This window comes from Miniopterus natalensis, chromosome 4 (genome assembly GCF_054644295.1).
Source record: "Miniopterus natalensis isolate mMinNat1 chromosome 4, mMinNat1.hap1, whole genome shotgun sequence".
NCBI classification, from domain to species: domain Eukaryota; kingdom Metazoa; phylum Chordata; class Mammalia; order Chiroptera; family Miniopteridae; genus Miniopterus; species Miniopterus natalensis.
The window spans coordinates 93,930,344-93,950,559 of NC_142084.1; the positions used below are offsets into that span (position 1 = coordinate 93,930,344).

Here is a 20,216-nt window from a genome sequence, read left to right on the forward strand (position 1 = left end):
TCACGCGCGCGGAGGGCGGCTGTCGCCATCTTGCAGGGTGGGCTGCGCAGACTTCCGGCGCCAGGCCCGCGCGCCCGGGCCCGGCGCGTAGAGCTGGGGAGGGGAGGGGGCGCGCTACCCCGGGAAGCACGCGTGCGCACCAGCGGCGGCGGCGGCGGAGGGGTGGGGCCCGCGTGCGAGTGCGCGCGCTCGCTGGGAGCCAGGGAAGTACCTGGAGGAGGTGGGTGGCGAGGAAGGAAGGAGCGGGACTGAAGGGCGCTTGCGCGGGAGGGCTACTGTGCGGGAAGAGGGGCTCCCGAGCACGCGCGCGGCAACGGGACTTCGGGAACTCTCGCGAGATCTTCAGGTGCTATATATGTACGCAGGGAGCCCGCGTCCTTTCCCTGGTGCGATTCCGTCCTGCGCGTCAGCTCTGCGGAACAGAAGTCGTTTGTCTCCGTCCGCCTTCTCGCTCACCTAAGTGCGTGCTCCCACCCCATGGAAGATTCTATGGACATGGACATGAGCCCCCTGAGGCCCCAGAACTATCTTTTCGGTAACTGCTGGGGGTTTGGAGCGAGGCCGCGCAGGGCCTGGTGGCTTTGAGGTGGGGGGGCGGCGGGAATGCGCCTGAGGCCTGGGTTGTGGAAGAAAGCGAGGCAGGCTGGAGGCCTGAGGCAGCGGGACGCGAGCTGCCGCCGCAGTCTACGGATGGAGAGCCGGGAGGGGAGAGCCGGCGGCACTAAGGGATGGGGAAGGAGGGGCGGCCTGATGCGTGGGGCGTGAGCGGTCGGAGACCCAGAGGCTGAGGTTCCTTGGAACCGACTGGGCTGAGGGTTCGGCGTTGTCTGGGGCACACGCTAGAGCTTCGGGCATTATTTTTTTACGAGGGGGTGTGTGAGTTCGTAGTCATCTGATTATCGGCCAGCGTCTCTGGTACTGGGTCCCGGGTTGGTCTGTGGGCTCGTGGTGTGAGGCATAGGCCTTCTGGAGGAGATGGTGGGTACAGCCTGGCGTTGTACTCCAGGCCTCCGGAGTTACAGGGCCCACACAGCCCCAGTGCCTCGGCGGCTTACAGGGGGAGGGGAGGCGCAGCCGGGCGTGAGGAGGCCGCAAGCGCTGGGAGCACGTGGTTGCCACGTGGTTGGGGGAAGGAGGGGGTGTGGGCGCCACATCCGGGGCTCACTGGTGTCTTGTCACCCCCGAGCCTGGGATTCTGGGGCTTCATTGGGGCTGTTGGGCGGGAAATGTTAGGTGAAGTGGCTGATAGCACCAGGATTGTGGAGGTCTTTGTTTAGGATAACGTCTCTGAAGGCAGTTCTCATTTATGGAGCCCCTTTTCTAGTCTTCACCGAAGGAGGTGGGAATAGCCCACTAGGCACGTGACGATGGTGATGCTTTGAGAACTAAAGTGACCTAACGAATGTTGAGCTGGTAGGTAAATACGGATCAAATCTAAATCATGATCCTTGCCTCCAGAGTTGGTGCATTCTAAATTATTTTTTTGGAGGGAGGGCTCCTTATGCACGGCATCGCACAAACAGCTTTTTATTCTTAAAGATGAGAAGTGTGCTAAGTAAGGTTCTATTTGGGTCAGTAAGACCTGGTACTGTTGTAATACTATACCAAGGTTTTGGGATCCCTACCCACAGGACATACCATACTAAGGAGAGAGCAGATTTGGTTTTTCAGTAAACTTAATTTTGGAAGCCATTTCTTTGTGTCAGTCAGGCTTTAAGTAACTGCATATTCTGCCCAGAATTTATTTTGTTTCTTTATATACAATGCTGAAGTTTGTTAATTGAGCAGTAACATTTAAGCATCTATGTACCAGTAACTATTAGATTGAAATTAAATGGAATCATTTAAATTAATTAAAATTTTACTTTGACATTACTAAACGCAATTTGCTTATTAGTGCAATAGGTAATATGCACAGTACATTAAGGCTTTTCTAGCCATTTTGAATAGCTGGGGTTTCTGATCAATTTATATCAAGATATTTTTGTTAGCCTTTTTTATTGGAAATATTCTTTATGATATGTCTATTCTTGCCTTAAACATAATTTCTGGACATAATTTAATGTACATCATTTCTGTTACTTCAACAACGAAATGTTGACCAGTCACAAGTTTTATTTATTTTACATTTGTAGTTTTTCTTTTGTAAATACAAACTGTTCATGTGGGTGTTTGTGTAATCAATCTCATTTCTAAATTAGTTGCTTTTCTTGGGAGGTTAGGTAGGTAATTCAGCTTTTTTAAATAGTGGGGTTTTATCAACATCGTACATTAGATTTGGTTTAAGATACTAGCTTTGGTTCGTTTATTAAATCTTTGAGTCTGTTCCTGAGAATGGTAATAGTGGTGTAGTTGAGAATGAAGTGGTGTAATGGAAAAGTGGAATTTAAGGCTTGTGTAAAAGTGGAATTTAAGGCTTGCGTGGATGTTATTTGATTGTAGACGTTTGTGTTCAAGAAATCTAGGAAGAGAGGCCTTCTGGTAAAATAGTGAAAAATTAGTTCACAAGTTAATTATCTTTTTGGTTGCCCGTACTGAAGTTTCAGTATTTTTTTTTTTCCCCTGTTACAGTTGCTTTTTTCTTCATTTACAGGTTGTGAACTAAAGGCCGACAAAGATTATCACTTTAAGGTGGATAATGATGAAAATGAGCACCAATTATCTTTACGAACGGTACTTAAACTTTTCAAAATAAACTACTTAACCTTTCTCGATTTCAGCCTTAGTTCCTATTTATGTGGCTTAATACTTAATTTCTATGTGCCTATTTTTAAAACTGAGTATTATATAGATCCGATTTTCTGTACACCTGTGATACAAAACTTGGCATCTTTGCCACTCTTTTGGTAATCATGTAAAAGTCCAGTTACACTACTGTTCAGTGTTTCATATTTATATACTTAAGTTGCTTTATAAAGGGTTAGTGATAAATCTTTTTTGTCCCCTGCAGAGATTGGCCCATCCACTGCTCAACTTGTAGGCAGTCAATAAATGTTAGGTGATCCATCCTGTGGATAGGTGATGACATGTACAACTATAGGGTGTCTCAAAAAATGTATGCACTCTCTTTGAATAATTATAAATGTGGTGTTTATTAAAATACATTTCATTTTCAAAATTGAGCTATCAGCTGTTAAAGTATGTATACATTTTTGAGGGGCACCGTGTGTGCCATCAGATGCATTTGTTCAAATTTACTGAATGTGAGAAATTGATTGTCAAGGTCCCTTAAAACTTGAAGACAACATTTTGCACAAATTAGTTTTCCATCAGTGCTAATAGTGAAGAGTTTATTTTTTAACATAAGAACTTTTGAAGGGATTGTAAAATAGCAGAAACTTAAGTTGTACTATTTTTCGGTTCACAGGTCAGTTTAGGAGCTGGTGCAAAGGATGAACTGCACATTGTTGAAGCAGAGGCAATGAATTATGAAGGCAGTCCAATTAAAGTAACACTGGCCACTTTGAAAATGTCTGTACAGCCAACGGTAAGGGCGCTTACAGTTTGGTTTTTATGTCAAGGTCTAATTATAATGCGGTAAGCTAGGTGTCATTTGGGCCACACCAAGGATTTAGGGGAGTTTGGTTTGGTTCTTGTAGTCACAGATGCATCACCTGTTGCTGCATGGTCGAATGATGAACTCTTGAACATGGTGGTTGCGCTTGTGTATCGGGTGGGAAAACACGTTCATTGGTTCATTTTGTTTATGGATTTGCCTGTCATGCCTGTTAACACAAACATTTTTAAGTTATGACCAGGTTTTATACAATTTAACCTTTTATTTTCTTTACAATATTTAGTGATCTCAAATCTCCTTTTTAGGTTTCCCTGGGTGGCTTTGAAATAACACCACCTGTTGTCTTACGGTTGAAGTGTGGTTCAGGGCCCGTGCATATTAGTGGACAGCACTTAGTAGGTACGTTATTTTTGTTATGCTGTTTGTTGTCTTTTTATGCAGTTGCGTTGTTCCTACTGGACTAGTGGTAATTTGTATTAGTAATTTATAATTGGAGACACCTGGTATTTTGCATTTAAAACCTAGTAGTGAGTGTTAGGCCCTACAGTTCCTTTTTAAAAAAATTTGTTTGCTTTGGGCCTTTTTTTTTTTTTTAACTAGTAGAATCTGTTTTTAAACACTCGTTATTGTGTATTAACTCCCTCCTTCCTGAGTTCTTGCTCCTCAGTGGAGTGTTGCTGTGGCTAATAATGAATTGTGTTGTAGCTGTGGAGGAAGATGCAGAGTCGGAAGACGAGGAGGAGGAGGATGTGAAGCTCCTGAGCATGTCCGGAAAGCGGTCTGCCCCGGGCGGGGGCAGCAAGGTTCCGCAGGTACGGCTGTAACTCGCCACGGTTACCTTGTCTGTCCTCTGGCTTGGGCGCTTGCTCATGAGTCTTTTTGTTCTGTTTTTCTTTTTAAAGAAAAAAGTAAAACTTGCGGATGAAGATGATGAAGATGATGATGAGGATGAGGATGATGATGAAGAGTAAGTATGGACTTAGAAACTTGACATGGTTGTATGGGGGAGTTTTAAGAAAATATTTTCCAAAATCTTCCTGTGGAACTGAGTGATAGCTTTAATTAAATAAAGGGTAAATGGTCAGCGGTTGTCAGTTTGGGTTAAAAGAGCCTGAGTTAAAGAATACTATTGGAACTACGGGCCATTAAAGTGCTGCAGTGCATTGCACATTTTCAGAAGGATTTCCCCAATGTGTTAACTAGGTACCTTTTTTCTGAGGAAGATTGCAGTGGACACATTACCGTACACTAACAAGCCTGGTGTATTGAAGGTGTCTTTAAGTTAGTGAGGTAGGAATGAAAAGTATAGATGTTATTAAGGTTCAGATCAGCAAGTTTTCATGTAAGAAGAAAGGGTAGTCAGATATATGCTTAGGGAGGGGAACAGTTAATCTATACCTTGAGGATAACAAGTCTTAGAAAATTTCACTGGTTAGCGGGCAATGAAAATGTAGAGATATCTCAAGTTCGTTGAAATTGTAAACCATAGTCCCAGAGACTTGGAACCCAAAAAGTGAAAGGGAAATTGATGGGTTCTGTTTTGGGGATGGAAAGGTATAGTGTGGGGTTAGTTGGCTGCTAATAAATAAAACTGCTTATGATAGTGGTTTTAGACAAATCATTATCTTGTTTCTAGTATTGGGAGGCATGGCACATGCAGAGATTGGGTTCTGAAGGTTAAAATTGACAAAATTACTGTTGAAGATTACTTAAAGGACTGAATTTATATGTGGCTTTATGTATACTTGCTCTGTAGTTTACACAGCAAATTGTACTCTTAGAAAAGATGGGTGTTTCTTTGGTTGCACATCAGTGAAATTGCTCCTGTTTTATATTTAGCAACTGTAGTGTGGAAAAGAAACATGTTGGCCAGTATATAATCGGTTTGTGAAGTAATTTAAGCGTGAACCAATTTCACTATTTGCTAATACAGACTTATATGGACTTCTCCAGTGATTGGCATTTTACAGATTTGCCTATTTTGGATATTTCATATAAGTGGAATCCTATAATATGTTCTCTTTTGTAACTAGTTTCTTTCACTTACCATGTTTTTAAGATTCATCAGTGTTGTTGTAGCTTATTAGATAAGAATTGTATGTATTTTCTCCCATTCTGTGGGTTGTCTTTTCCATTCTTGATGGTGTGTCCTGTATTGTTGGTGTCATACCTAAGAAACCATTGCAAATCTAAAAGTTTTATAGGTTTAGCTCTTACATTTAGATCTTTCATCCTACTTCATTCTGTGCACGTGGATATCAAGTTGTCCCAACACCATTTTAGACTTCTTTCCCCTTTGAATGGTCTTGGCACTCTTTTTGAAAATAATTACCATAAATACAGAATGGGGCAAAAGTAGGTTTATAGTTGTGAGTACACAAAACACAGTTTATTCTTGTATTATTACTAATTATTGTGTTATTTTCCATACAAACAACTGTAAACCTGCTTTTTTTTGCCCCACCCTGTGTATGAGTGTATTTCTGGACTCTTCAGTTCCATTCTGTTGATAATGTGTTTATCCTTATGCCAGGAAAACACTGTTGATTTCTGTTGCTTTGTAGTTTAAGTATGAACCTTCCAAATTTGTTCTTTTTCAATATCATTTTTTGGCTGCTTTGGGTTCCTTGAATTTTGATAATGAAATTGAGGAATGATTACAGAGAAGCCAGCTGGCATTCTTTAAGGGATTGCGTTGAATAAGAGTTGCCACCTTAACAATATTGTATCTATGAACGTCTATGGGATGTTTTCTGTTTAAATTTTTTTCAGCTATCTTGTCCCCAAATTATTTTATTCTTATTTTTTTAGTTGTAAAGTATATAACATTTACCATCGTAACCATTTTTTAAGTGCACAATTCAGTACTGTTAACTGTATTCACATTGTTTAACAGATCTCAAACGCTTTCATCTAGTAATACTGAAAATATGCCTATTGAACAAAAACTCCATTTCCACCTCTCCCCAGCCCCTGACAACCCACCAACCTACTTTGGTTTTCCATAAAGAATTTGATTAATTTAGGTAACACCTATAAGTTGAATGGCACAGTATTTGTCTTTTTTTGACTGTCTTGTTTCACTTAGTGTGATGTCCTCAAGTTTCATCCATGTGCAGCATGTGACAGGATTTCCTTTAAAACTGAATATTCCATTATACGTACATGTGACATTTTCTTTATCTAGTTAACCACTGAGGGACATTTGGGTGGTTTTCACCTCTTGGCAGTTGTGAATAGTGGTGCAGTGAACATGAATGTGCATATATCTCTTCAGGATCTGCTTTTGACTCTTGTCAACCCCTCAAGGTCTTAAGCATGATTGACTTAACATAGATTCATCCAATTTCTAGTTAGGTGTTTGTTCTTTTAATGTATGTGAGTGCACAAGTAATAGTTATTTCATTTGTAGTGATGATGATGATGATTTTGATGATGAGGAAGCTGAAGAGAAAGCTCCAGTAAAGAAAGTAAGTAGGATTTACAATGCTATAAGATTGTCAAAAATGGCTAATAGAAAATGATGGAAAATTTTTAGTACTATTCATTGGTTTTGTAGTGCATGAAAGCTAGCTTTAGGAGGAAATGATGATCTCATACTTTAAATTGGTCCTGAGTAGAGCTGTGTTGATGAAAACTTCTCTAATGGTGGGAAATAACTTATTTTCTTTTATTCATGTGGCTTTCTCCCCTCTTAGCCCTTTTGTAACTTTTTGTCAAAATGATTGTTTCATCTTAGCCTGATTGCTACTTTTCTTACATGGTTTGGGGCAATTTTATGCACACTGGTATGTCTTTGATTATGATTACTTTTAATTACAGTCTATACGAGATACTCCAGCCAAAAATGCACAGAAATCAAACCAGAATGGAAAAGACTCAAAACCATCAACACCAAGATCGAAAGTAAGTGGCAACATACAAATACAGGCTTCACTGAACTAGTTAGAAAAGTTGTAAGGGTTCTACTGTGGAAGAATGTAGTCTGTCTGAAAATTGATAGGCCTTTGGAGGACAACTGTAATTGGTGTCTTTAAAGAGCCAAGTGTGTTTGTTGATAATCGTGTGTGTGTGTGTGTGTGTGTGTGTGAGTGAGAAAGAGAGAGAGAGAGAATATGAACCTGCTCGCTTTCTAGTCTGGGAGAAAGCCAATAGGAGTAATTTTATTATTATGATACAAAGTTATCTCCTGTAAGGGATCTTGCTTGTTGAAAGGTAAATTTATTGCATAGTGCAGAGTTTCTTAACCCTGGTTGCATATTAGAATCAAGTAAGGTGCTTAAAAGAACCCCAATACCTGGGTTGAGAGGTTATTTAAATGCTCTGGGATGGGCTCCAGGCATCAAGCTGCATTGACTTTCTTCCTTCATTCTTAGGGGTCTTCTAGTTTCATTTTTGATGGTATCCTTTAAGTGTAGAACTAACCTGGTGTTGAATATAAATGTGGGCTCCGACTATCTGTATTCCTTTTTTTTTTTTTAAGGAATGACTTCAAAATTGTTCAGACATGCATTCATTTGTAATAGCAGTTGTTTACTAGTTTTTACAAGGAAGAATTGTAAGAATGACTTCACTGAGAACATCTAGGTAGGCTGTGTCTTAAGAGCTGTTATCTTAAAACCTTCTTGGAATTTAACTTATTTTCAGGGTCAAGAATCCTTTAAAAAACAGGAAAAAACTCCTAAAACACCGAAAGGACCTAGTTCTGTAGAAGACATTAAAGCAAAAATGCAAGCAAGTATAGAAAAGGTGAGTAAAATTATCTTTAAGAAACTAGATAGGTTTATTTACCACTACCTCAAATTATAGCTTTCTTGGGGGTTTGGAACAGCACTGTTCCTCATTTTTTAATCCTTAAATATACCTGCTCCTTTTGTGGTGTGAAGTTTTTTCAGAAATGGATTACTAGTTACATTCTTTTATAATCTTTGGTGATTTTTTTTTTTGCATGTTTGAGGTTACATGTGCTTTGTTTTTTATTGTAAAAGAAATATACATAGTTGGTTGTAAAATGCATTCTGACCTTAGGTGTTAAAGTAAGATCACTGAGAACACTTCCCTTTGCCTCATCTTCTGGTTGTAAGATGCTACAGAACCAGCAGAGGGCGTGTGAGTCTTATAAAATTGAAACAGCTGGAAAAGTAGAGACAGTCTTTGGCTGCTTGGTGAAAAAAATTCTCATGATTACGTTCCAACAAATTGAGTCATTCTTATTTACCTTTTACACCAAGGTATCACCAGTCAATACATCTGGTTATATCTTGAAGTTTTTAGTGACTATAATAGGATTTTATTTAGTCTCCTTTTGTTTTAAATAGTGGGAACGTGAGAAGAGGATTAGCCCTCATTCTGCTACTTGCTTGACCAGGGGACTAAACTAAACATCCGTGAACTCTGGACTTGGAGTGTATGGAATAATTGATTTAAATACCTTGAAACACCTTTGAGAGAAGCCTTAATTCTATAAATAATATTATTTAGACCCCAATTATTGAGAGTAAATTGGGGTGGTGAGGAAAAGTTGCTGACTCCTTTCCCGTGTTTCCCTGTGCTCCCTAGGTTCTCTGTGGCTTCAGTAAATTTCCTTGTGCAGTGATGAGTCAATTGGGAAAATAACACTTGCAAACGAGAATGTATTTAATTTTGCTTTTGTACGACTGTAAACCTTTTTGCCTTCCTCGTATCGCCGCTTTATTTTTATCCCTTGCATACAGTGCTAAAATGACCTTTTAGATACCCCTCCCCCTCATTTTAATATGGTCCTATCTCCTTGGTTTAATTGCAGGCGCATTGAACAATCCTGGGCACTACTGGTAAATTAAGCCCAAAGATGGGGAAAGAGGAAAAGGAGAGACAAATATAGTCCATACTGAGTATCATCAACAATCCGGCCTGAAGTCTGCTATTTTAATCTCAATGCCCTTTTCTGGTTTACCACTCGCCCATGCCCCCTTCCAGGCTGGAAGCAATCTCTTAGTCTCCTAAAGCACTTTTCTTTTGACTGCTGTGATTCAGTGAACTTTTCTTTCTACTTGTTCATTTATCTTTGACCATGTTTTAAACACTTTTGTATCTCCCTAGCTGCTCAATAAATATCTGAATGAACCAAATAAGAATGTATGTGACAATAATTTAAAAATGGAAATTATAGTGAGGTTTATTTTCTACATGGTAGAGGCAATTAAGTATCATATACTGTACCTGATTTCTAACCTGTTTCATGCTGTGGTCCCTTTGGCATTCCTGAAGCTTTGACCTTTTTGAAATGCATAAAAAGATTCAAGTTACAGGGAAAATAAAAAAATTTAGTTATCAAAATAGGAAATAAAAGTGATATACTAACTAGCACATTAAATAATTCCAAAGTAGTGATAAAAACATTTCATAATCGTAATACTTTGAAAATAATTTGGTGCTAACACAGTTTCTTCCTTATGCGCATAATTTAAGGAAGTGCCAAACTTTAGAGATAAGTGAAATGTAGTAACATTAATTTTTTCCCCTCGTTCATATACTCCCTGAATTGACTCTCAGGTTAGTATTGTACTGGACCTAGGTTCTTGGTACGTATTAAAGTGATCTTTTAACAGTTGTGGTTACTTGTGTATATGGTACTCAAAAGGGGTGTGCGTTTGTTTTGTATTTGCTTCTGGGTGGATGAAGGTGGTGGTAAAACTGACTTGTTAGATAATATAGCAAGCAGTCAAGTTGACACACTAGAGTGCTGAAGAATCTCAAGCATGGCTTATACTTTGTATTTATAAAAAAGGCTGGGGAGAATTTGAATCAGTATGGGAGTGCTGTGAAAGACCTAGGTCCTAATGGTTGCTCAGTTGGTCTTTCTGGGCCTGCAAAAGATGTATTCAGTATTTTTAAAGAACTAGACAAGGAATGAATTGATGACCCATGTAATAATAGCATGCAAATGTGAGGAATTTCATACTAACTCAAAAATAGTGTTCAAATACTTACCCGTAATAATGCTTTTGTCTCAATAGGGTGGTTCTCTTCCCAAAGTGGAGGCCAAGTTCATCAATTATGTGAAGAATTGCTTCCGGATGACTGACCTGGAGGTAACTGAGTTTTCTCAAGACATGACCTAATCCAAACTTTTTTATTGTGATTTATTATGATTCTTTTAGTCTCTTTAAGTGTTGGCTTCTTTTAAAAGGTTCCTAACCACAGACAATACTTCAGGTTAAATACATGGAAACACTTAAGAATTTAGTTGGCAGAGACTGAGAAGATCACTTTTTTAGTATATTTTCCCCAGCTTTTATATAGTTGCTAAATTATCTCTTGGTTACTGGACTCAGTTTTACTTTTGGTACTATGTTGGCTAAGGAAATGAGCTGTGGTTTTCCTTGCTGCTCCATTTGGCTGCTTGGGCAGTCTGGTCTTTTGCTTTCCTGTGAGTTGGCAGAGGAAGACCATATTCTCCATAGATCTTATGGGAAGCACATTTTGCTGAAATGAACCTAAAGTGTAAAATCTGGAAGCAAGAAACCAAATTGTAGTTAATGCTCAGTATTTTAGCTTAAGTCAACATAGATTTTTCTGTTTCTTACATGTAAAGGTATTTTGTTAATGGAAAATTATGCCTTAATTTTTTTTGTCTTATTTACAGTTATTGACTCACAAGTTGTAAAGGAAACCGGAAAAGGAGTTACATAGGGTCACTAGGCATCATGTATATACCAGATATATCCTATGGTTTGTTTCTGTCCCTTAAAAGCCTCTTCGGCCTTTTCCAATAAAGAATTTGTCAGAGCTATTTTTTGCCACAGTATTTAGTTTTTAAATTACATAAATGGCAACACTTTTTCTCAGATTGAAACCCTTTCAGTGGTTCAGCACATTACATTTGATTGTGAGTTCAGCTTTGATTGACTTGGTGGCTATGAGGTAGTCAGGTTCAGTCATTTTTATTCTTTTGGTTGGTGTTCTGTTTTTTTGTGTGTGCGTGTGTATATTTGAACTCCAAAATGCAATTTTAAATTCTGTGAATTTTCCAAATAGTTGACATTTATTAAACATTTTGAAATCGCGTTATGCCGTTGTTAATTCAATGTTGAAAATGGTGGAAAGTCAGATATAAACCAGTATGTAGTAACAGGTAAACGTAAGGGATACGATTTCTTCAACTTGTACCAAGGAAAGTGGCAAACTGAAATTTTTGATTAAGAAAAATTCAGGTGAAGACAAAAGTACTAGACAAGGATGCAAGGGTCTTCCACACAGTGTGACATCAGTGTTCTTGCAGCTGAAATGACTGAACTCACTGCTAAGTCGTATTCTCTGACTCCAACACTGAAAGTATATTTTTAAGGGCCAGGATGAAATTTCTGCAATAGTAAAAAAAAGTAATAGCTTAGTTTACGGCTACAGATATTATCAAAACTAAATGTCTCACGTTTTTATAGCATAGCTACAGATGCAAGTAATCACTATAAAAATTTTCCCATTGCTTATGCAGTTTTTCTTGTGAAAAAGTGTTGCTTATGAGGATTTGGCTAGTAAAATCCCTTCCAGATGGACTTGAGAAATAGCAAGTTTCTGCAGAAACTCTTGAATTAAGAATTGAAAAAAAGTATACTTTTTGTGGAGAGCCTACAGATACAAGTTTTGGTGAATGCGGAGGTGCAAACTTAATTCAAAAACTGAAGCAAAGCATGAAATTATTCTGTAGAACATGTTTGCTGTCCTCATATCCTGCATAAGACTAATCAAGCAGCAGCTGACGTTTCTTCTCACTTTGGAGTGTCGTGAAATGCTGCACACAGCATTTTTAAGATGAGCACACTCATTGAAGGCACTCCATTGCTTTAAAGGACTTACCATGATGCATTTGAGATTGGTTTTTATCACCCGAAGAATTTGATATTTTACATGGATGTTGTGAATACTAGCATGAGAAATAAGTACAGGGTGGGGCAAAAGTAGGTTTATAGTAATTACTAATAATACAAGAATAAATTCTGTGTTTTGTATACTCACAACTGTAAGCCTACGTTTGCCCCGCCCTATAAAATCATCTGTATGTTGAAGGATGTAGAAATTGACTGCGGTACCTTTTTTTTTTTGGTCAGTAATTAGGAGACTTCAAGAATGGAAAAGTAAGTTAGGTCATGGAAGATGTTTAGAGCTTTAACCAGATAAGAGCAAGTTTTGAGTTACGGCAGAACATGCTCAGTATACCAGCTTATAATGCTACTAATGCTGAGCAAGTTCTCATTAATGAATGTTCATTGGACAAAATGAAATGATTTGGATGCGTCCACTGTAAGGCTATGTCACAATGTAAAGAACACAGTAAGGAATTTTATAAGCAAATTCTATTAAAAAAAAAAAAAAGGGGGAACTGTTGAGATCCCACATCCTCAGGGAAATATAAAGAAAAAGATGTAATTTCAGATAAACATTTTTTAGTATTTGTCCCATGTACATATGCATAAACTTAGAAATAAGTTTAACTGTGTGTTCTGTATTTTTATTTGCTAAGTCTGGCAATCCTAAAGTATGTGACATTGAGGCAACATTGGCCCAGCTGGTCTCTTACTCTTGATTTCCTTAACTAAAGATGTCTAAGCTGCTAAATGCATATTGTAACTGACCTTGTTTGCTAAGAATCATGTGAATTTATATCTGAATTGAAATATTTGAAATTACGTCTGTATATAAATTTTTTCAAAATTCTTAATTAGCGTGGACCTTTTTTGGTGGTAGAATGAAAAATAGATATGTTGAACAGTACAAAGAGGACGTGGTTTAATTTATTGGTTGTCTGTGAAGTGCTGTGGTTTTTTTTTTTTAACCACATTTCTTTCTTTTTTTTTCCAGGCTATTCAAGATCTCTGGCAGTGGAGGAAGTCTCTTTAAGAAAATAGTTTAAACAGTTTGTTAAAATTTTCCGTCTTATTTCATTTCTGTAACCGTTGATATCTGGCTGTCCTTTTTATAATGCAGAGTGAGAACTTTCCCTACCGTGTCTGATAAATGTTGTCCAGGTTCCATTGCCAAGAATGTGTTGTCCAAAATGCCTGTTTAGTTTTTAAAAATGGAACTCCACCCTTTGCTTGGTTTTAAGTATGTATGGAATGTTATGATAGGACATAGTAGTAGTAGTGGTCAGACAAATGGGAATGGTGGGGAGACAAAAATATACATGTGAAATAAAACTCAGTATTTTAATAAAGTAGCACTGTTTCTATTATTCTCTTTATACTTTGTCAAAAATAAATGTACATAGTTAAGTGTCAAATAGTATCCTAAAATCTCATGAGAAATAGTCCCTGCTCTACCCATCCAAATAATTATGCTTTTCACAGGTAACTAATCTGTTTCTCATTGTGAGGATTTAGTGCTTATACCTTCTTATCTCCTGATAATAGTTAATTGTAGCCATGTTTCCAAATGTGCCATCAGACCTCCTATCCATTCATTTATCCTAGCCGGTTCACTCCCAAGAGAAAAGCTGGCGTGTTAGAACAGCCTGTAGCTCCCCTTCTCAACCAGAACAGAAAAGGGTTTCTGGAACTGCTTCCTCAGTGCGCTGGCCCCCGCTGCCTCCCCCATCCCTGTGGGAAAGTTGAAGACATTCAGGGCTAACCCTTACCTGTATTTCCATGATTCAGCTCCAGGATGCTTGGGACTTAGGTGCCTGATTGCTCTTGCTTTGCTGCTGTATATTCTCCAGTAGTTTTCTAATAACGGGCGAAGTATTTTCTGAGTCTGCATATCTGAAAAATGCCTTGATTTTTGACATGAAATTCAATGCTCTCGTAGGTTGAATCTTTTTCTCAGAAATTTTCAGCTGTGTGCCGCCTTTTTTGGCGCCTAGTCTTTTGCTATTTTCATATATTTTGTAGATCAGGTTTCTTGTCGGGGTACTTTTTTGTGTGGGGGTGGGTTTTTTGGTGAGCTAATTTAGATTGTTTTGTTGCAAGTTTTGAAATTTTATGTCTTAGAATCTTTTTCTGGCCGTGGCTAGACTGTGGGTCTGTTCTCCAGAGACTGTCTTCCAATCCGGGCCATTTTCTTGGGAGGTTTGAGTCTCCCACTTAACTCCCATTCATTTGTAGGCCTTCTCTTGGATGTTTTTCCTCATTACTTTTTGTTAAAATTCTAGGAGAGAGACTTTATTTTGTCTTCAAATTTGTGTTGCTTTATTTGGTTTTTTAACTTCCAAATGCTCTTTCTTGGTTCTTTGGGGGGATGTCGAACCTAAAGTCTGAAGAAACTCCCCCATCCCATGCACTGGTTGCTCATTTTTCTTTTTCCTCCCTCTCAGCCTGTTTATTTTTTTATATTGATTAGGAGGGTAGCACCTGCTGACCAGGCTATATAATTCCAGGTAAACTTAGATATGGTCTGCGGACATTAGCTTTTTCATCTCTGGGGTGGTTTTCCAGAGTAGCCTTGGTTTAGAGGGTAGGGAAAAGGTTGGTGCTGTATTTTGTCTGATCCCAGTTTCCAGGTGTCAGGTGCCTCTTGTAGTCATTTACCTTAGGTTGTGCTCTTCATTGATTATTCCGTTTCCCCCAGGACAGTATTCTTACAACTTCTCTCTACCATTTATTTTAATGGAGTTTCAGTAGGAGAATGTAAACTGTTTCACTGGAAAATACCTGTATATTTAAAGATGTTTTACGTACTTCAAGTTTAAAAGATCATCTACTTGAAATTGATAGGGCAATCCAAAGTAAAACACTAAACCAACCTGCACATTAATTTAAAAGGTTACTGTGTGAAAGCTGAGTCGTGTCTCACGGTGTGTGATATCAGAGTATGGTAAGTAATTGTATCAGTTACTTAACATTTTCAGTGGAAGTACACTTGACACTTGCAGTATAATGTGTTAACCAAAGTGGAGGTCTGGAATTTTTAGCATTTTAGTTGCTTTGTGTAGAAGGTAAACCTTACCTTTGGTTTAGCTGATGGACATTTTTAAATAGCAGGAAACCCAAAAGGGCTTCACCATTTTGAGGGAAAGCAATAATAAGACCCTCAGTGGATGCCTGAAACCATGGATAGAACCAAACTATATACACTATGTTTTTTCCTGTACGTACATGCCCTTGCCGAAGTCTTTATATACGGTAGTCCCCCCTTAACCTGCGGTTTTGCTTTCTGTGGTCAACTGCAGTCTGAAAATATTAAATGGAAAATTAGGTTGTCCTGTTCATGCTCATTAAAAACTAATCCGATCCATCTTTGAAAAAAGTTCCAGGTAGGGAACTTTGTGTTTTTGGAAAGGCAGAAAACGATTTGCTTGTACCTCAGCAGTCACTGATAGTGCTAGTAAGTATGATGGTGATCTGAAAACTGAACTACTAGGCTTGTGACTTAGAAAATACCTTCTTTAAAAACCGAGTTTCCTTTGCACAGTGCAGTGCAAACTTAACATGACACTGGCCATACTTAGGTCAATATGTGTTTAATTGCTCAAAGCAAATATTAAGGTACCTATTATGGAAAACCCTAAACATTTTGTTTTTAATCAGCATTTTTGAAGTTTTCTGAGACCAATAAGGAAAAAGCCAATTTCCTTTGTTCCTCGTATTAATCTTGATTAATAGTGGAGGAAGCTATAAGAGAAGATGGGTTATTTTCAGATTTGGGAGTTTATAGTACATTCACCAGGAATACTATTTGGTTTAGGTGGGTCTGCAGTTTGCCTTTTTTTAGTACTCGCTGATTGAATCAACTACATTTCTCTTAAGAATGGTATTTAGACACTACAGTCTGGGTGAGAGTGGTGCTTGATATTGTTTAGCTAACTTTATGGGTAATCAGATGAGACCCTTCGGGGGAAAGCAAGGGGAAAAGTGTAAGCACTTGGGCACAGGGGTGTACTCGGCTGGCTGCGGGAAGCTTCATTTGATGTCAATCATGTCAGGTTAGTTCACGGGTGAGAACTCTACAGAGCTGTTGCCTTCAGCCTCAACCAGAGAACAAAATAGGTTAATAAGGCCATTTGGGGAGAGTAGATGGGGCATCTGTTGAAACTGGATCATGCAAATGAAGACTAGTGATGGAATGAGGTTTATAGTGGTGTCACAGCTTGCAGAAGCTATACACATTCTCCAGGGTGTGGGGTTTTAGTTCAAGAAAAGTCTGAGGGTCACAAGTACATACTGAGCCTACTAGTCAAAGAAAGTGTTCTGGGCTGTGGAGATAATAGGGTTAAAGTTATTTCAGAAAATTAAGGCTACCCTCCAGCCAGTTCTCACCAAAGAGCCAGTTACTCCCTGACTCATAAACTTGGCAGTAGAGGTCCTGTTTTAATGCTGTGAAAGTTTCAAGAGCTGGTTTTGAGAAAATTTTAGAGCCTCATCTGCTAAGAGTGTACTTTTCTTATTAAACTGCTTGATCCTGTTAAGACTTGAAGGCTGTGTTTGTCTTATGTTCTTAGGCTGGTGTGGCTAAGTGGTTGAGTGTTGACCCATGAACCTGGAGGCTGCGGTTGGATTACTGGTCAGGGCATGTGCCTGGGTTGTGGGCTCGATCCCTGGTGGGTGGCATGCAGGGGACAGCTGATCGATGATTCTCATCATTGACGTTTCGATCTCCCTCGCTCTGAAATCAATAAAAATATATTAAAATAAAAAAGTTTGTATTCTGCAGATGACTTGACACTTAGACAAGAGTGGAGAGAGGTGGAAAATGAGTCCGATTGAGGTGCTGTTTCCTTTCACTTGAAAACAAGATAGGAAGAACCTAACCATTTGGGCATATACTGTATTCTAAGTGCTTAGGATTAGTCAGTAAGCAAAACACGTAACTGCCCCGCGGTGCTGACATTCACTGGGGCAGCGGTCAACATACCTTCCCAATTCCCCTTGAGGCCCAGGGCTTCACAGATGGGAATCTCCTCAGAAACAGTTCACTAGCCTGGAGCTGGGGGTGAAGTGCAGGCCTGACAGGCTCCAGCACGAACTAGCGCGGCCGCCTAGTCCCAACTGTTGACCTCCCACTCACCTTGCTGCACTGTCCAGTTCACCTGCAGTTTTTTAAAAACTGGGTTTTGACCTTCAGTTTCAAAGCCTTAGATAGGTAAATTGCCAAACAAATTGGTATAGCCACACTGTTCAGTTCTGCTTGGCAATAAAAAGCAGCAGCTATGGACAAAAGCAACAGACGATGAAGCTCAGAAACATGCTGAGCAAAAGGAGCTGGACACAGGAGCACATACTGTATGGTTCCATATATGTGAATTTAGAGTCTAGAGCCAATAGATCAATGGTAATGTGACCAGCAATGGGTGTGGGGAGGTTGCTCGAGAAAGGTGTTTGCATAGCTACACATTTGTCAAACTCCAAGAACACTTAAAACCTGCATTTAAAAACTATAAGTAGTACCTTTTAGAAAAAAGGCCTTTGCCAGCTACCTGTTGGTCTGTGAGGGTCTACCAAGGATGATGAAGCATGCCTGTTCTCACCCTCATCTGCCACTTTTCCCCCTGGCCAACCTGCCTGCCACCCAGCCTTTTTCTACTTGCAGGCACGTGACATCTTTTGCCTGGAATATTTCTTTGCATGGTCAGCTCTCTGCTTATTGGCCATCTTTCCTGGAAGAAGTGAAGTGTATTTTAGAGCCGTCTTCACCCAGGGCCTGCCACACAGGATCTCAATAAACAGTGATTGAATTGATGAGAAATGACAAAGAGTGGCGCATGTTAGGTGCTATACGGACATGTCAAATTCAGATGGAAACAACATTTAAGATTCATGTGTATGTTAAATAGTTATGTGAAAACTAGGTTTGGGGGTGTGAATGATGGGAAAAAATATAAAATGACTGGATTTGGAGTCAAGACAATTCTGGTTAAACACCAACTAAATCGAGAATGACCTCACCTCCCTACTTCATGAAATGAAGACAATAATGTGAAAATAACCTGAAAACTATAATAAGCATTATTAATAATAGCTAAAAACCTTTGGAACCTTCACTGTGTGCCTAACCCCGCTCTCAGTAAACTCTCAAGTGAGTTGTTACTGTTCTTGGCCATGGTTTGTAGATGGGAAGCACAGCCTCAGACTTGCTGGAGTGTTAGAGGCAACACTCAAATCTAGGACCTCTGCCGAGCTTACACCCTTATTCAGAACTGTTCTCTCGACTGGACTTCTTGGTCAGTCACAGTTGAGTGATAGTCTTATTTGTGAGATGGACAAATGCGCTTTATCGGAGCAATGAAAAAAATTGCAAGCATTTTAGATAGAACATAGTTATATACCTACTCCATCCAAAAGTAATGGAGAACAGGAGAGAAAACGAAGTAAGATTCTTAGCAAGGAGATACTTCAAACGCCCCACTTGGCCAAAACCACCTCCTGACTGGTCTGTCAGAGTTCTTCATATAAAAGCAAGACCAGGGATGGTGGTGATGACTCAGGACCCAGCAGGGCATTTCTGTCCCTCTGTGTGGCACCTGGTCATTGCACCTATCTTGGGATACGTTCATTTTCTCCAGGACTTGGGACTTACCAGTAACTGCAAGTCCAGTCCTAGCATTGAGGATGTCTGAGTAAATTCAGCCCAGCACTTCACACAAGAACTTTCCCCATCGCTTGGCAGCTGGTTTTGAAAAGGTTTTCTGCACTTGTGTCCAATGTGTAAGATAGCCTCAGCTTCTAAAGGGAATTTGAAACAGCTTGCAGAGAGGCCTGGGACTGTGGACAATTGTTGCTATTTCGTATTCCATGCCTAGGAAATAGCAGTGTTCAGTAGCACCTACCTCAGTTTACACTCCATGTGGGAGCATCAACCCCAGCCAATGACACAAGGAGGTTTGTAAACCCGGTAATCTGGATTCCTGGGTTGTGCTTTTTGAGCTTGTTCTCCAGTTTCTTTTCTACTATGACCTTTCCCTGTTAGTGTCAAAGGCAGAGCCTGGCTTGTCACAGGCAGTTGCATGTAACAAGAACGCACATCATTTTGAGGTTGGAAGGTAAGAGTGATGCCTCTGAAGGGGCAGAGGCGGTGAGAAGAGATGTCCTCGGAGGGGTCCTGGAGGAGTCCTCGGAGGAGTCAGGCTGTTGAGCCTGCAAAGGGAAGCAAGTCTCAGCCAGGCGCCCGGAAGAGGGCCTAGTGTGGTCGCTGACCAGAGTCCTGCTGGCTCCCCCCGTCGGTAGCCCGCTCGGGCTGGGGTTGCAGTGAAGCCTCGGGGCCGCTAGGTGGCAGCCGTGCGTTTCCAAAGCTGGCTCGCCTACCTGAGCCCAGCTGAGAGCCCCAGTCCCCAGCCCCGAGCCCCGCCGGGGGAGTAGGAGACACCCTGGAGACCCCTCCCCCTCAGCCTCGCAAGGTTGTCTGCACTTGTATCCAATGCAGAGAAGGAGAGCTTGAGAGGGGATCACTTAGTGGGGCCAGCTGCACGAGAGGGCAGCTGGGACACTCCACGATCCTGCGTGGATTCACAGGCGGATAAAAGCGACCCCCTTTAAGTGGAGCCGCCCGGGGGGCTGGGCCTGACCCGCCCCCTCCTCACTCCCCCACTCAAGCACTGGTGGGTGTGCGTGTGAGGAGCGAATGTGGGCGAGGGAGGACGTTCCGAAGCTAACTGCGCTCTTGGGGACCACCGCCTGTCCAATTCGGGCAGCGTTTGCGCCGCGGCGCGGGTCATTGCTCCCTGGCGCAGAGCTCCGACGGCTTCCAAAGCTCACCAGCTCCAGCCTCGGGGGCTCTGCCCCTTCGGAGC

At 40.5% G+C, this 20,216-nt stretch overlaps 1 protein-coding gene across 2 annotated transcripts; it reads left to right on the forward strand.

Moving 5' to 3' along the window:
* Window positions 1-371: 371 nt before the first annotated feature.
* NPM1 (nucleophosmin 1) lies at window positions 372-13,715 on the forward strand. 2 transcript variants are annotated; one of them, XM_016217089.2, is made up of 11 exons: window positions 374-535; window positions 2,594-2,673; window positions 3,368-3,487; window positions 3,823-3,916; window positions 4,223-4,329; window positions 4,420-4,484; window positions 6,930-6,987; window positions 7,340-7,423; window positions 8,165-8,266; window positions 10,516-10,590; window positions 13,358-13,715. In XM_016217089.2, the coding sequence occupies exons 1-11, from the start codon at window positions 478-480 to the stop codon at window positions 13,394-13,396; spliced, it is 882 nt and encodes a 293-aa protein (XP_016072575.1). In that variant the 5' UTR covers window positions 374-477; the 3' UTR covers window positions 13,397-13,715. The 2 variants fall into 2 exon arrangements, with proteins under 2 accessions (XP_016072576.1, XP_016072575.1); XM_016217090.2 differs by lacking the exon at window positions 13,358-13,715 and having other exon boundaries at window positions 372-535; window positions 9,303-10,573.
* Window positions 13,716-20,216: the final 6,501 nt, after the last annotated feature.

Bases quoted from the DNA above. Each gene is read 5' to 3' on its own strand.
- NPM1 (XM_016217089.2), top strand. From the start codon at position 478: ATGGAAGATTCTATGGACATGGACATGAGCCCCCTGAGGCCCCAGAAC. The intron at 6,988-7,339 runs GTAAGTAGGATT...TTTTAATTACAG, and splicing joins AGAAAGCTCCAGTAAAGAAA to TCTATACGAGATACTCCAGC. The intron at 8,267-10,515 runs GTGAGTAAAATT...TTGTCTCAATAG, and splicing joins TGCAAGCAAGTATAGAAAAG to GGTGGTTCTCTTCCCAAAGT.